At 51.8% G+C, this 14,730-nt stretch overlaps 2 protein-coding genes across 4 annotated transcripts in view; one reads left to right on the forward strand and one right to left on the reverse strand.

Annotated features, from left to right (window-relative positions):
• LOC309382524 (uncharacterized protein) overlaps positions 1-14,730 on the forward strand; it is a gene marked incomplete at its 5' end in the record, with an annotated part of 469,143 nt that overhangs the window by 227,127 nt on the left and 227,286 nt on the right. The window lies entirely within an intron of this gene.
• Positions 422-13,961, reverse strand: LOC309384823 (rano class II histocompatibility antigen, A beta chain-like). Of its 3 annotated transcripts, none has more exons than XM_081938632.1 (6): positions 13,866-13,961; positions 7,268-7,540; positions 2,183-2,464; positions 1,921-2,034; positions 1,656-1,679; positions 422-797 (listed from the first exon to the last, which is right to left on the reverse strand). In XM_081938632.1, the coding sequence occupies exons 1-6, from the start codon at positions 13,948-13,950 to the stop codon at positions 784-786; spliced, it is 792 nt and encodes a 263-aa protein (XP_081794758.1). In that variant the 5' UTR covers positions 13,951-13,961; the 3' UTR covers positions 422-783. The 3 variants fall into 3 exon arrangements, with proteins under 3 accessions (XP_081794758.1, XP_081794757.1, XP_081794759.1); XM_081938631.1 differs by lacking the exon at positions 13,866-13,961 and adding an exon at positions 8,818-8,970; XM_081938633.1 differs by lacking the exons at positions 1,656-1,679; positions 13,866-13,961 and adding an exon at positions 8,818-8,970.

Here is a 14,730-nt window from a genome sequence, read left to right on the forward strand (position 1 = left end):
TCCCTTCAACATTTATACCATCAAGCAGGAGACCCCATACCATTAGAATCTGAGCCCCAAAGAGGGAGGGAGGGAGGCGTTGGGTGCAAAAATGTGGCAGGAGCCTCCGGTTGTGAAGGAGGGAAATTGGCTCAAATGGCTGGGTGAATGTAGGGGGAAATTGCCACCAATGTCTCCCCAAAAGTCCTTGGAGATGACTGTGTCTGCTGGCATTCTGCTCCTCAAGAGGGGGCTTGAGGGGAAGGGAAGCCTTTAAGCAGGAGTGGGTCCAGCCCCTTCTCCTCCCTGGATCTGCCCACCCAAACCAGTTCTGGCTTCTGACCCGAAGCAGCCAGGATGGTCGATCCAGAGGCAGCGGACGGAGGAGCCTCCTGTGGGGGAAGGAAAGAGGAGGAAGAGGAAGGAAGGAAGAATTCCAGGATTTTCTTACATCAGAAGTTTATTCCTTTATAGCAAAGCGAAGGGAGGGGAAGTGATTCATAGGAAGAATAATGTAGATGAAGCTGCTGTGGGATCAAAGCCAGGGGAGATGAGCGGGCTAGAGTGACAGGTCCACCCAGCATTCCTGGGGGCAGTCTAGATCGTCTCCAACCCTCCCTCCCAATAAAGGGAGGCCCCCAAAGGATGCTTGGTGGGGGGAACTCAGCAGGAGAAGGTCCAGGCTGACATTCTCCACCACTCTCCAAACTGCCACCTTCAGCTTCCATTTTTCACAGGTTGCAAACAGGACAAAGAATCATCAGCTACTAAAGAAATAATTTCCTTTTGCATCAGAGAGCAGGATTAATTCATGAGTGCTGTAGAAAAAGAGATGAGGAAGAAAATTAGAATATAAAGAGAAACTTTTAGTGTAAAAATCATATTATCTTCCCTTTTAGCACCCCAACCCCAAGGCAGACCCACACTGCAGGGGGGTGGTTGATAGGCAGGGACAGATAGAGGGAGAATGTGCCGATTGTAGGAACAAAAAGGCTGGGATGGATGAGGGATTCCTCCCCATTTCATCTCCAGGGGATTTTGGAATTCTCCCTGACTTAATTAAAGGGTTGATCAAGAGGGCATCCCCCTTCCCCCCTCCCTGCAGACCTTCCATATGAAGAAAGAAGAGGGGGCTACAAAGGGGGTGGCAGAAAAAGGTGCAGACTGAGGTCACTTGGCCAGAAATTGTGTGAATTCTCACAAGGAGAAGGGGGGGGTCAGGAAGAGGAGCCTGTCAAGGTTCCAACTAATGAGCCCAAATGAGTCTGAAGGGGGGGCCAAGAAGGATCATCTCGGATGGGGGAGGGGTGTCTAGTTCAGGGTGAAGTTTTGGAAGTTGGAGTTCATTAAGTTGATAGGGTCATCTCAAGGGCTCAGCTCCACCTTCCATCCAAGTACGAAAGGTGCTTAAGAACGAGCTAACAAAGCGATAGAACAATACCTGAGATGCTTATGTTAATTATCAGCAATTTATCTGGGAACATCTCCTGCCATTTGCTGAAGTGGCCTTCAATGACACAGTGCGTAGTAGCATGGGACTCACCCCTTTTAGAATAGCCACAGGGGTGGAATATTGTTCAGGCATGTTTTTTTTTTAAAGGAGCAATTAAAGAATTAAAAAACCACCTATAACTTTTAGGAGGAGTTCAGATAAGGGAGGAAGAGGAGAAACTCACCTGCAGGAGGTTGGATGGGAATTGCTGGAAGGAGAAAAAGACCCAATCAGGACCGTTCATGGGTTGCAGGACTCAGGGGGTCCCGTCCCCCCCCTTCGATAGCCCATAATAGGTTGCAGGATCTTCCCTTAATAGCCCCTCAAACAAGAGAAGCTGCCAAAAATATTCCTCAAGGAGACCCTCTTGGCCACCTGCTGAGCTTGATGAGAGACATCCCCTAGATGGTCCCCTCCCCACAACCTCTCCTCCATCCCCCCAGACTCACCTTTCTTGCTCTTCAGGTAGGAGAAGAGCCCCACCGCAAAGAAGGACACTCCTATCACAGCTCCCATTATCCCCGTCCAGAGTTTGCTCTTGGCAGAGCTGGAGGTACGGGGCTCTGGGGAAGGAGAAGGAGCCTCACCTGAGCAGGAGGATCAGGCCCACCTTCCCCCTGGAGGAGGGTACATTCTGACTCTCCCCCATGGAGGGTCTCTCCCCGTTTTCAGGTTGGATGGGGTCCCCAGAGCAGGAGGGGAGGGGCTTACCCCATTGGACGGTGATGGGGGCCTCCAGGCTGGCGTGCTCCACCTTGCAAGTGTAGACGTCTCCTCGCTGGGGCTGGGTCTCCAGCATCACCTGCAGCTGATAGGTCCAGTCTCCATTCTGGAGCTCCTCCCCATAGGCCACGCCCTCCTTCTCCTCCTGGCCGTTCTTCAGCCACTGGATCTCGATCTTCACGGGGTAAAAGCCCGTCGCGGTGCAGAGGAGGATGGTGTTGGGGGAATCAGGTTCCATCTTGGTGGGGGAGATGGTGACAGTGGGCTTGGCTGGAGGGAAGGAGGGGAAGGAGGCACATGAGAGACACAGGTTGGTTAGTTCAAGACTCCTTTTCTCTCTTAAAACTATTCTGTGTTTTGAGTGTCTGTGGAGATTCTGAGTCAGTCCAGGTCATGGTTGACCCAAAGGAACTTTTTCCCCCTCCCCAAAAGTCATTTCGCTTCTCATCCGATAAGTTTCTTCACTTTTCAGTGCCTGAATTGAAGCTTCTTGGATGAGAAGGAAAATGTCTTGAAGGAAAAACCAAAGTCCAGTTGCCTTTGGAGAAAAGACCTTTGGGACGGTGTTTGGAGTCATCTTCCAAAGCAAATTGCAGGAAGACATGAAAAGGGATCCTGAAAAATGGGAAAACCTAAATCCTTCCTGGTTGGGATCAGGTGACCTCATCAAAAGGGAAGAATCGTCACAATAGGCAAATCCCACAGCAGAACACAGGTACGAACCCACTTAAGGACGTACCTTGTGGCATTGAGAGCGGCCAAACGTCAATATTGTGCCGCTCTCATTGCATCCGCAGAGAACCGCCCTGCCGCCCTGTTTCGGGTGTCCCGCTCCCTGCTGTTTCAGAGGCCGTGGGAGGCCCCTCTACAGGGTAGAGCAGAGGAATTTGGGAAATATCTGCAGGATAAAATCTATTTATTTATTTATTTTATTTATTTATTATTAGCGTTTATATACCGCCCCCTCTCCCGAAAGGGACTCGCTCAAATCCGGAAGGATTGGGTCCCTTTCAGTGGTCCTGGCGAGACGTCCATGGCGAGTCTTGAGAGACCAGTCTGGGAGGAGTTTGACTTGGTTGACATCGAGGATTTGGACAGAATGCGTGGACGGCTGCGACCTACCACATGTTTATTGGACCCGTGCCCCTCCTGGCTTGTACTGGCATCCTGGGAGGTTACACGTGACTGGCTCCTGGGCCTAGTGAACACTTCGCTGGGTGTGGGGTCTCTCCCGGCTGCCTTGAAAGAGGCGGTGGTGAGACCCTTACTCAAGAAGCCTTCTCTGGACACTACGGAGCTGGCCAATTATCGTCCTGTCTCCAACCTTCCCTTTTTGGCAAAGGTTGTAGAGAGTGTGGTAGCTTATCAGTTTCCACGACATCTGGAGGAAAATGATTATCTAGACCTGCGCCAGTCCGGCTTCCGCCACGGACACAGCACAGAGACGACCTTGGTCGCGTTGGTGGATGATCTCTGGAGGGCCAGAGATAGGGGTTGTTTCTCTATCCTGGTCCTATTAGACCTCTCGGCGGCTTTTGATACCATCGACCATGGTATCCTGTTGCACCGACTGGAGGGGTTGGGGGTTCGGGGCACCGTTTTGCGGTGGTTTGGCTCCTACCTTTCCGGCCGGATGCAACGTGTGTTGGCAGGGGAGCAGAGGTCGACCCTAAGCCCCCTCATCTGTGGGGTGCCACAGGGGTCGGTCCTCTCGTCGCTCCTGTTCAACACATATATGAAGCCGTTGGGTGAGATCATTCGTGGTTTTGGGGTGGGATATCATCTGTACGCTGATGATACTCAGCTGTACATTTCCACCCCGAACCACCCCAACGAGGCCGTCGAAGTGATGTCCCGGTGCTTGGAAGCCGTACGGGTCTGGATGGATGACAACCGACTCAGGCTCAACCCCTCCAAGACGGAGTGGCTGTGGGTTCCGGCCCCCCGGTTGAACCAGTTACTTCCATCTCTGGCCATTGGGGTGTACAACTAGCCCCCGTGGAACGGGCGCACAATTTGGGCGTCCTCCTGGATACCCGGCTGTCCATGGATGACCATGTGACAGCCGTGGCAAGGGGGGCGTTCCACCAGGTTCGCCTGGTGCGCCAATTGTGCCCCCTATTGGACCGGGATGCGTTACGCACAGTCACTCATGCGCTAGTGACGTTTCGCCTCGACTACTGCAATGCTCTCTACATGGGGCTTCCCTTGAGATGCACTCGGAGACTTCAGTTGGTCCAGAATGCGGCCACGCGGGTGATTATGGGGAGTACAAGGTACTCCCATGTGACACCTCTCCTGCGCGAGCTGCACTGGCTTCCTGTGGTCTATCGGGTGCGTTTCAAGGTTTTGATAACAATCTTCAAAGCGCTCCATGGCTCAGGACCTAGTTACTTGCGGGATCGTATCTTGCCCCACACATCCCTATGACCAATTCGCTCACACAGAGAGGGACTTCTCCAGGTGCCGTCCACCAGACAATGTCGGGGGGCGACGCCTAGGAGCAGAGCCTTCTCTGTGATGGGCCCAGCCCTGTGGAATGACCTCCCCCCTGATATCAGGACCACCTCTGACCTCCGCTCCTTCCGCGTAAAGCTTAAGACCCACCTCTTCCAAGTAGCTGGCCTGGCTCAACCATAGTTTTATCATATCGCTCCTGACGGGTTTTTTAATTGTGTATTTTGTATTGCAATTGAGAGATTTTAAATTGAAATTTTAATGCTATTTTATTCATTTGTTTACCTCCTCCATGCACATGCATATGTATATGTTTATGTATTGTTATATTTGTATATTTTTATGTGTTTTAATTGTAAGCCGCCCCGAGTCCTTCTGGAGAGGGTGCGGCTAATCAAATAAAATTTGATTGAAAATTTGATTGAGAATAGCAGAGTCAGAAGGGCCTTGGAGGTCTTCTAGTCTAACCCCCTGCTCAGGAGGGAAACCCTGTAACATTTCAGACAAGTGGCTGTCCAACTTCTTCTTAAAAACCTCCCGGAATTCCACCTATCAGCTGTTCCAGGCTGCAGGGATCACCACTGCCTATCATTTCCTCCACACACCCAAAAGAAGTCCCATTTTTTTAAAACACCCCCAACCTCCTCCGAGACACCACTTTCTCCTTCTGTCCATCCAGGAATTTAATTTAATCGACATTTGGAGACCTCTCAGTTTAAAACAGCAGGAACACACAATACATTTTGTCTGCCTCACACGGTGATATTCAAGGTTTATTTTTAATATCAACTTTAATATCGAATGCAGTAGAAAATGTGACCCACAGTTAAATATTTCTTTCTGATGAAGCACCCGTAGAATTGATGCTGATTTTGGAAGTTATTTTGGGGTTAAAGTATTGCAATTAGTGAGATGCTCCTTTGTTGGGGTTCATTAAACAAAAAGCACAAGACTCAGAGGGGATTTTTCCCAGAGAAATCGAGGCTGAATTGATTTTGGGGAGAGTTCAGGAAAGGCTGAGAGCCTCTCTTGGTGGCCAGAGAAAAGCTTTGGCCCCTCGGGGGAAGGAGACGCCCGGATCTCTCCAGAGAGAAAAGTCAGCTCAGAAGTCAAAGAAAAAGGAAGAGAAAATCCCCCCAAAGAGACTCAAGAAACACCCAGTGATTTCAGGTCTCCTGAACTGCAGCTGGACCAACAATTTGCTCTAAATGCACAGAATATTTATTCAAAGAAAGGAAACGAAGGCAAAGGGAGGAAGAAAAACAGATTTAATATTCTTTGCTTCTCCTCTGAAATATTTTCATGGCAGTAAAAATAATACTTTTGTGAGGAGGGATTTCACAGGAAGGAAATACATGAATCCCAATGAAATTCAGGATCGCTATTTTGAATTTATCAGAAAAATGCATTCTGCTTAGGGAGAAACAACGTCAAAGGGACTAAGGCACTTTCAGGAGTTATCAAAAATCATTAGAGAAATTAGTAGAAGGGAGGAAATTTCCATGGTAAATATTGCTGGAATGGGAATTATTTCAAATGTGCCAAATGAAAAGAATGTTGAATTGATAGTAAGAAATAATTAAATGTTGAATATTATCAATCAGGGGATTATTATCTCCAGGAAAACATCCTCTTTGGGGGTAAAACTATTTCAAACTCTCTCTCAAATTTGAGAGAATATTATTCACTCATTTCCTAATTCTGATATCCTATTAGATGGATGTCATCGTCCTCCTAGCTTATTATATTATTTATGTATATATGCTATTATTTATGTATTTATTTTATTATGTATTTATTTATTTTATTATGTATTTATTTTATTATTTAATTGTGTATTTATTTTATTGTTTATTTATTTATTTTTTATTTATGTATTTATTTATTTTATTATTTATTTATTTAATTTTTAAATTTTTATTTATTTAATTTTTCATTTATTCATTTAGTTTTAATTTGTTGATTTAGTTTCATGCACTTATTTATTTTACTTTCCTGAGTTCTAAAGGTTGGTGGATGAAGAGATTCGATCTCTTGGGGGGATCCAGGGGGTCCCAGATTCCGGGGAGGGGAAGGTTTGGGGTCCTTTGGGGGGGAGGAGAAGGGGGGAGTTGTGGGAATGAATGAGGGTCAGAGGGAGAATTGGAGGGAGGAGGAGGAGAATTAAGGAGGAAAACTTCACCCGGGAGAGTCTCCCTCAAGGGAAGGAAAGGAAAAGGGGGGGTCCCCGCATCCCCTCCCCCCAAACTCACCACTCCCCCCACACTCCCCCCAACCCCCAAACTCCCCCCTCCCCCCAACTCCTCCCTCCCCCCAACTCCCCCCTCCCCTCGGACTCACCTCTCCCTGAAACTCCCCCCCTTCCCCCCAAACTACCCCAAACTACCCCCTCCCCCAAACTCCCCCCCAGACTCTCCCCTCCCCTCGGACTCACCTCTCTGGGCAATCAGCCTTGGCCGCCTTGTAGCCCTGTCGGCAGAAGCGATCCCCTCGGGCCTTCTCGTACTGCAGGAGCTGCTTATTGCTGTTCCAATAGTCCGCATCCCCTCCCCCCCAAACTCCCCCCTCCCCCAAACTCCCCCCTCCCCCCAAACTCCCCCCTCCCCTCGGACTCACCTCTCCGCCCAACCACAGAATTGCTCTGGAGAGCCTCGTAGTTGTGCCGGCAGAAGCGATCCACAGAGTCCTTCTGGTACTGCAGGATCTGCTTATCGCTGTTAAAATAGTCCGCCTGCGCCTTCCCAAACTCCGTGAGGCCCACGTACTCCCCGAGGTCGCTGTCGAAGCGGAGAAACTCCTGCCGGTCGTAGAAGTGCCTGTATAGGAGCCTCACCCGCTGCGTCCCGTTGAGGAAGCGGCACTCGCCCTTCTCCTGGGCCAGGAAATGGGCTGGGAGGGGGAGGAGGAGGAAAGCCGTCAGGAGGGACTCCGGGGCCCATCGTTCCCAGCCTCCAGCAAAGGGGGGAATCCAGTAGCAAAGGGAGGATGGCGGGGGAACACTGGAGAAAGACGCCCCCCTGGAGGAGGGAAGGGGACTCTCTCAGTCCCAGGGGGGAGCAGATTTACTGGGCGGGGGGGGGTTTGGGGGTGGGGCAGGAAAGAAAGAGGGGGAGGGGAGGGAGGAGCCTCCTGGTGGACCCCCCCTCGTCCATCCTCCCAGAGTGGGAAAAGGCAGGCAGAAGCTCAGCTGGTCGAGCAGGGAACGTGGGATCTAAAGGGGGAGGAATGATGGGGGGAGGGCTGGAGAGAAGGTAATATCCATATCTCCCTCTCTCTCTTCCTTTGGGGGGGAGGGGAACATGGGGAGGGGGCACAATGAGGGCATCTAGACTGAGACTCCTGGGGTCTCCCAGCCCTACAACCCCCACCTTCCCTGGGTCGCCCTAACTTTTCTTCTTCCTCCCCCTCCATCTTCAGCCCAACTCCCTCCCTTGGGGGGGGATCCTCGGGGATCCCACCTGTTTCCTATCCCCCTCCCCAAAAGACCCCCTGCACCCTCCCCCAAGAGCCTCTCAAAGGGAGGGTCTCCAGCCCCCTTCACAAAGGGGAGTTTTTGAGAGCCAATTGAGAGGAGCGACTCAGAGCCTCCAAATCCCCTTCTCTCACTTCCCCCCTCCCCCTCCAGGTCCCGATGGAGCCATGGGGGATTATGGGGGGTGGGGTGGGGGGTTCTTGGTCTCCTCCCCAAATTCAGGGGCTCCCCCAGAAGGGACGGAAGCCCCCCCCTCTTGCCTGACCTTCAAAGCCTCAAATTTGAGATTCAGAAGAAAAAGTGGAAGTTTCTGAAGAAGCCAAAATCCTTTTGCTCAAATGAATCTTTTTCCTTCTGGGGATTCAGGGCTGAAAATGCCTCACTTTCCCTCTTTCGCTTTCGCTTTTCCTCCCCTTCCTCTCTCCAGGCAGCCCACTCCCACCCAGGCACTTGGGGAGGGGCGAGAGAGAGGCTCGGCTGAGACCCCCACCTCGGCTACAATCGGGGAAAGGGGAGGGGTCCCTCTCCGTTCTCCTGTGAGGGGGGAATGTGGGGAGGAAGGGGGAGGAGACCACGCAGAGATCGAGGCTGTTGGAGGCTCTGGAGACCCAGCACTTTCCTTCCCCCTCCGGGGGTCTTTCCCAACCTCCTCCTCCCCCCAACCCCCTCCTCCCCCGCCCAGCCCCCTCCTTACCGGGGGTCTCCTTCCCCCCTTGGCTTCCGGGGATCCGGGCCAGCGCCCCCACCAGCAGCATCAGGGAGAGCCCAGGAAAAGCCATGGATGCCGCCCCACAAGCGCCCCAAAGAGAGAGGAGAAAGACGCCGATGCCTCCAGCCCCAGAGGCGGAATCGGAGGGTCTGGATTGGGGGGAGGAGGAGTTTCCCTCGGACTTCGGAAGTGGGAGTGTCCAGAAGGAGCAGGAGGACCAATGGGAATCCTCTCTTCTGCAGCGTCATCGGTCTCCGGGCAGAGCCTCCCTTGACTTCGCCCGATAGAAGACTTAGTTCGGCGCAGAGAAGAAACTCAAGTTGGTGCCCCACTGCTTCCCTCCCTCCAGGTAGACGCAGACCCATTAAGGACTACTCATTGGGTAGGGTTTCTCAGCCAGTTAGGAATCCCTCTGGTGGAGATGCTTCTGTCCCACTTCTTACTAGCTAACCAAGAAGGAGGTTGTGGTCTACTTGGTCAAATGCCTTGCTGAAGTCTAAGGATACAACGTCCACAGTATTTCCCTGGTCTCCTAATTTAGTCACTATGTTGAAGAATGAAATAAGATTGGTTAGGCATGATCTGTTTTTAACAAACGTGTGCTGGCTGCTAGAAAGGGGGGAGGGGGAGAGATCCAGGGAGATCAGGCCAAGCTAAAAGAGGAATGGGAAGTGAATCTTTTGAGGGAGGCGACTTCGAGGAGGGCCTGGAGCTTCTTGGAGGAGTTTCAGCCTATACAGTAGCCCAGGGGCTTCCTGGTGGCCTCCCATCCTCAGGCTAACCAGGCTGATCTCTCTCAGTTGGGTGAGGTCATCAGAGGCTGGGCAGCTGCCAGCTGTTGAGGGCTGATGATAAAATCATATAATATGAAGTAAACCTCTCCAAACTCCAAGGCAGAAGATGCGACTTCAGGAGCAGAGTGGTCAATGCCTGGAACTCTCTGCCTGATTCCCTTCTTAGTTCCTCAAACCCCCATATCTTTAGCCTTCCACTGTCCACCTTGGACCTCACAGGTTTCCCAAGAGGTCCCTAAGGGCTCCTGCTGTCCTTCTCTCCACACTGATATGTCCTCATTCTATGTCTTCATTTATATCCGTCCATTTGTACAAATCTCATGAGATCATCTCCACATCTGTCCTAATAACTGTCACCTTGTACAGGTTGACAAATACATAAAATAAAATAAAAATAATGGTTGGTGATACCAGATCAGGCCAGGGATCAGAGCCCCCCAACCCTCTCCCAGCTGCAGCAGGCAGACATCCCACAGGGCGCGTATCCTCAGGTGGCCTGGATCCTTTCCAGAGATTGGTTGGGGGGGTTAGGGGGGGTCAAACTCCACCCTGCCCCCCCTCCCAGCCTCAGCAGGCCAGAACTGGGTCCTCCCCCCTGCAGCTGAAGGAGGAGGTGGAGTCTGAACCTCTCCCACAATTGTCACACAAAATTGTGAGACAAAAGTGGCCCCAGATCCAGGCAGACTCTGGTGGGAGGCCCTTCGCTCTCCTGATCAAAGCAGAACTTCTGGGCTCTTTTCATGTGTCCCCCTCCCCCGCAAGGTTTTGATTTTCTCTGAGTTCTTCCTGACACGCACAACACACACACACACACATACACACACACAGTTTCTTCCTCCAACCCCCAACAGCTGCAGAGGCGCTTGGGTTTCGCTTCCCCAGCCTGAAGCGTTGGGCTCCTCCGAAGCGGAACTGAGGAACTGGCCAGGATCCAGCAGGCAACAAGCCTCGATTCTTCATCAGGGCAGCTCAGGGACTGTTCTCCTTTGCCCCATGGCTGAGCCTCCAGGTGGGGCAGCCCCTTTCTTCCTCGGCCCCATTGGAAGCGGCTAAAGGGGCCCTCCCTGACTCCCGAGGAGACCCTGGAGAGCCCAGGAAACAAACGATGGAGGGATGGACAAGTGTCACTCAAGGCCCAAATTCTCCCCCCTTGGACCCTTTGTGTGGAGACCCTCCCTGCTCTCTGGGGGAGGCTCTGATGGAGGAAAGATGGGAGGAAAGAGAGGAAAAGGGGGATCTGCATGGAGGGGGAGGGACTCTGTTGCAGTAATAGGGGGGGAGGACAGTGTTCAGAAGATCCAGAAAAAGGGGAGGGGGAGGGGTCTCCCTAGGGAAAGTCTATCCATGGGGTGATTAAACATCGAAACCAACTAGACGGCACGTAACCTTCCTCAAACAACCTGATTAAGAGAAGTCCTCTAGTCCTTTCTCCCTCAGTTGAAGCAAATGGAAGAAAGTCGTCCTTGACTTATCAGGGTTCATTTAGTGACTATTGGACTTTGGGTCAGGGGGCTTCTAATATACCCCCATGGCTCCCTCCTCCTTTTCCCCCTTTCCTATTAACTGAGATGCATCGAAGGAGGTTTTCGTTTTTCTTGTGTTGCCTTTGTAGAGGAGTTGTAGCCCATCTCCACCTCCGCCTCTTCCACTCAGTCTGCTTTTTATTTATTTAAAAAACATATTATTACATTAATACGTAACCAGCCATTTCTAGAGTGACAAATCTATCTAATGGACAAAAGCCAAGTCATGTTAGGTCTCTTTCTTTTCAACATTTTAAATGTTAAAATATTCAATTTAATAGCTGGAGAAGGAAAGTACACAAGGGTCCCAAACACCCCGTTGTGGCTGAGTGAGGGCGGGCTCCCGCCTGAGGGGATCTGTGCTCTGATTGGCTGTGTGGGTGGAAAGGGGGCGTTTCCCTTTTTTCCCGCCTTTTCCTTCTGGGCACCATTTGAGATTTACCTCAGGATGTTCCTGACTGTCTTCTCTGCTGTGAATGTTAAATACCTTTATTTTGATACAATAGAATCCCAATTTCCCTGAAGAGAACCGTCCCCTAAGACAGGCTTGACTTCCCTCCTTGGATGGTTCCCTTTTTTGGGAGAACGGAAGAGAAAACCACCTGGGCCCCCATCTCTTTGGCTCCCATGCCCACCTGCTCCGAGGCTCTTGGCATCCTTTCCAGTGACTTTTTCATTCCTCCCCTCATGAAAGAGGCAAAAGGGATAATACTCTGTGGACTTCATTGTTTTAATAAGCCCCTCAGTCGCATCCTGGGAAACAGCTAAGCACCCTAGTTTGATTGTCCATTCTACAAATGTCCAGGTCCACCTTCACCCCGTTCCTTCCTCGTACTTTGAGAATCCATGCAGAGGCATCGGAGTCCCCCCATCTCTGAAATGATCCGTTTTCAGCGTCCTTCCCTAAGAGACGGAGCCGTGTTGTTTGGGGATGGGGAGGCCATTTAAAGGCTGTGAGGGAAGCTGCCCACCGTGCTGGATTCCCACAACTCCAAAAGCCCCCGAGACCCCACAGCCTCCCACAGGAGCCATTGAGGGGTGGGTGAAGGCAGCTTTCACCTGGTCTGAATGCAGCCGAGGTCAGGAGGGCCCTTCCCTGACCTGGTCATGCGTGTTGTCTGAATGTGGCTGTATCTTGACACACACACCCTGTTGCCTAGAGATGAGGGGAGTTGTAGTCCTCACCCTCCCCAAAGATTAGCCCTCATCAGCCATGGCACCTTGGAGGGGGGAACTGGGTGGAAGATCTTGGAGTGTCTTATACTCCAAAAATATGGTAATATCCATACGATTCCCAGTCTCTTTTCCTTTGGGGGGAGGGGAACATGGGGAGGCGGCACAGTGAGGACATCTAGACTGAGACTCCTGGGGTCTCCCAGCCCTTCAACCCCCACCTTCCCTGGGTCACCCCAACTTTTCTTCTTCCCCCGAATCTCCAGCCCAACTCCCTCCCTTGGGGGGATTCTCGGGGATCCCACCTGTTTAATTTATTCATTTAATTTATCCTGCTGCCGATTCGCCCATAGCTACTCAAGGAGGTTACATAATTTAAAAACCATATTAAAAAACAATAAAATGAATAAAATAATCAGATAAATTAATATAATAAAATCACCCCCCTCGTCCCCCCCCCACCGACAGCAGATCACAGGAGCCAATTAATGAGCTCCACCCCGCTCTGGGTTCCCCAGCCCCTCTGGCAGAACTGGGACTTCAGCACCTTCTGGAAGAGTATTAGAGTGGGGGCTCTTCTAATCTCGGGGGGGGGGGTTGATGTTCAAGAGAGGAAGCCAAGAGAAGGCCCTCCTTTTCCCCCTCCCCAAAAATACCCCCTGCAGCCCCCCCCCAAAGCCTTTCAAAGGGAGGGTCTCCAGCCCCCTTCACAAAGGGGAGTTTTGGAGAGCCAATTGAGGGGAGCGACTCAGAGCCCCCAATTCTGAGCCGGTATTCAGCAGGTTCTGACCAGTTGTGGAGAACCGGTAGCGGAAAGTTTGAGTAGTTCGGAGAACCGGTAAATGCCACCTCTGGCTGGCCCCGCCCCCATCTCTTCTCTGCCTCCTGAGTTCCAGCTGATTGGGAGGAAATGGGGATTTTGCAGTAACCTCCCCCTGCCACGCCCACCAAGCCACGCCCACAGAACCAGCAGTAAAAAAATGGAATCCCACCACTGCCCCAATTCTCTCAGTTCCTCCCTCCACCTCCAAGTCCCAATGGGGTGGGGTGGTGGGTCCTTGGTCTCCTCCCCAAATCCAGGGTCTCCCCCAGAAGGGACGGAAGCCCCCCCTCTTGCCTGACCTTCAAAGCCTCAAATTTCAGGTTCAGAACAAAAAGTGGAAGTTTCTGAAGAAGCCAAAATCCTTTTGCTCAAATGAATCTTTTTCCTTCTGGGGATTCAGGGCTGAAAATGCCTCACTTTCCCTCTTTCGCTTTCGCTTTCCCTCCCCTTCCTCTCTCCAGGCAGCCCACTCCCACCCAGGCACTTGGGGAGGGGCGAGAGAGGGGCTCGGCTGAGACCCCCACTCGGCTACCATCGGGGATCGGGGTGGGGTCCCTCTCCGTTTCTCCTGTGAGGGGGGAATTGGGGAGGAAGGGGGAGGAGACCACGCAGAGATCGAGGCTGTTGGAGGCTCTGGAGACCCAGCAGATTATTTCCGCCCTACAGGGGTCCTTCCCAAACCCCTCCTCCTCCTCCTCCCCCGCCCAGCCCCCTCCTTACCGGGGGTCTCCTTCCCCCCTTCGCTTCCGGGGATCCCGGCCAGCGCCCCCACCAGCAGCATTAGGGGGAGCCCAGGAAAAGCCATGGATGCCGCCCCACAAGCGCCCCAAAGAGAGAGGAGAAAGACGCCGATGCCTCCAGCCCCAGAGGCGGAATCGGGGGGGTCTGGATTAGTGGAGGGGGAGAAGTTTTTCCTCTCAAAGTAAGTCTTGGGAATGCCCAGAAGCAAGAGAACCAATGAGAATTCTCACTTCTGCAGCGTCATCGGTCTCCGGGCAGGGCCTCCCTTAACTTCACCCGATGTAGGAGATAGTTCCGCGCAGAGAAGAAACTCGCGTTGGTTATTCAGCCCAAGACCCCTTTTCCCTCCCCAGAATAAATATTCTGTGTTTTAAGTTATGTTTGCAAGCAAATTACAGCAAGAAATTAAAAGGGATCCTGAAAGATGGAAAAAAGATTCCAAGATGGGATCAGTTGAAGTTTCCTGTCCCAAAACACCCCCAGAGCCCCCCTAAGACCACCTCAAAGGGAGAATCTCCCACCCCCTTCACAAAAGGGAGAGATGGGGGAGTTAATTCAGACCCCCAAGTGCCTTTTTCTCCCTCCCCCCCTGCCCTCCAGGTCCTGATTGAGGAATCGTGTATTATGGGATGTAGGGGGGGTTCTTGGTCTCCTCCCCAAATTCAGGGGCTCCCCAAAAGGGCTCCAAGCTCCCCTCTTGCTTGACCTTCAAAGCCTCAAATTTGAGATTCAGAAGAAAAAGTGAATTTTCTGAAACTGCCAAAATTCTTTTTCTTATACGTAGTTTTGGTGTCATTTGTGGATTCAGGTCTCAAAATGCCTCAGTTTCCCTCTTTCGCTTCCC

This window comes from Natrix helvetica (assembly GCF_964273705.1).
Source record: "Natrix helvetica genome assembly, chromosome: 1".
NCBI classification, from domain to species: Eukaryota; Metazoa; Chordata; class Lepidosauria; order Squamata; family Natricidae; genus Natrix; species Natrix helvetica.

What these genes read in the sequence shown, in the direction of transcription:
- LOC309384823 (XM_081938632.1), bottom strand. Translation starts at nt 13,950, where the DNA reads ATGGCTTTTCCTGGGCTCCCCCTAATGCTGCTGGTGGGGGCGCTGGCC. An exon ending in AGGGGGGAAGGAGACCCCCG is followed by an intron (nt 7,541 to 13,865) that starts GTAAGGAGGGGG and finishes TCCCCCTCCCAG; the next exon opens with CCCATTTCCTGGCCCAGGAG. An exon ending in CTACCTGAAGAGCAAGAAAG is followed by an intron (nt 1,680 to 1,920) that starts GTGAGTCTGGGG and finishes TTCTCCTTCCAG; the next exon opens with CAATTCCCATCCAACCTCCT.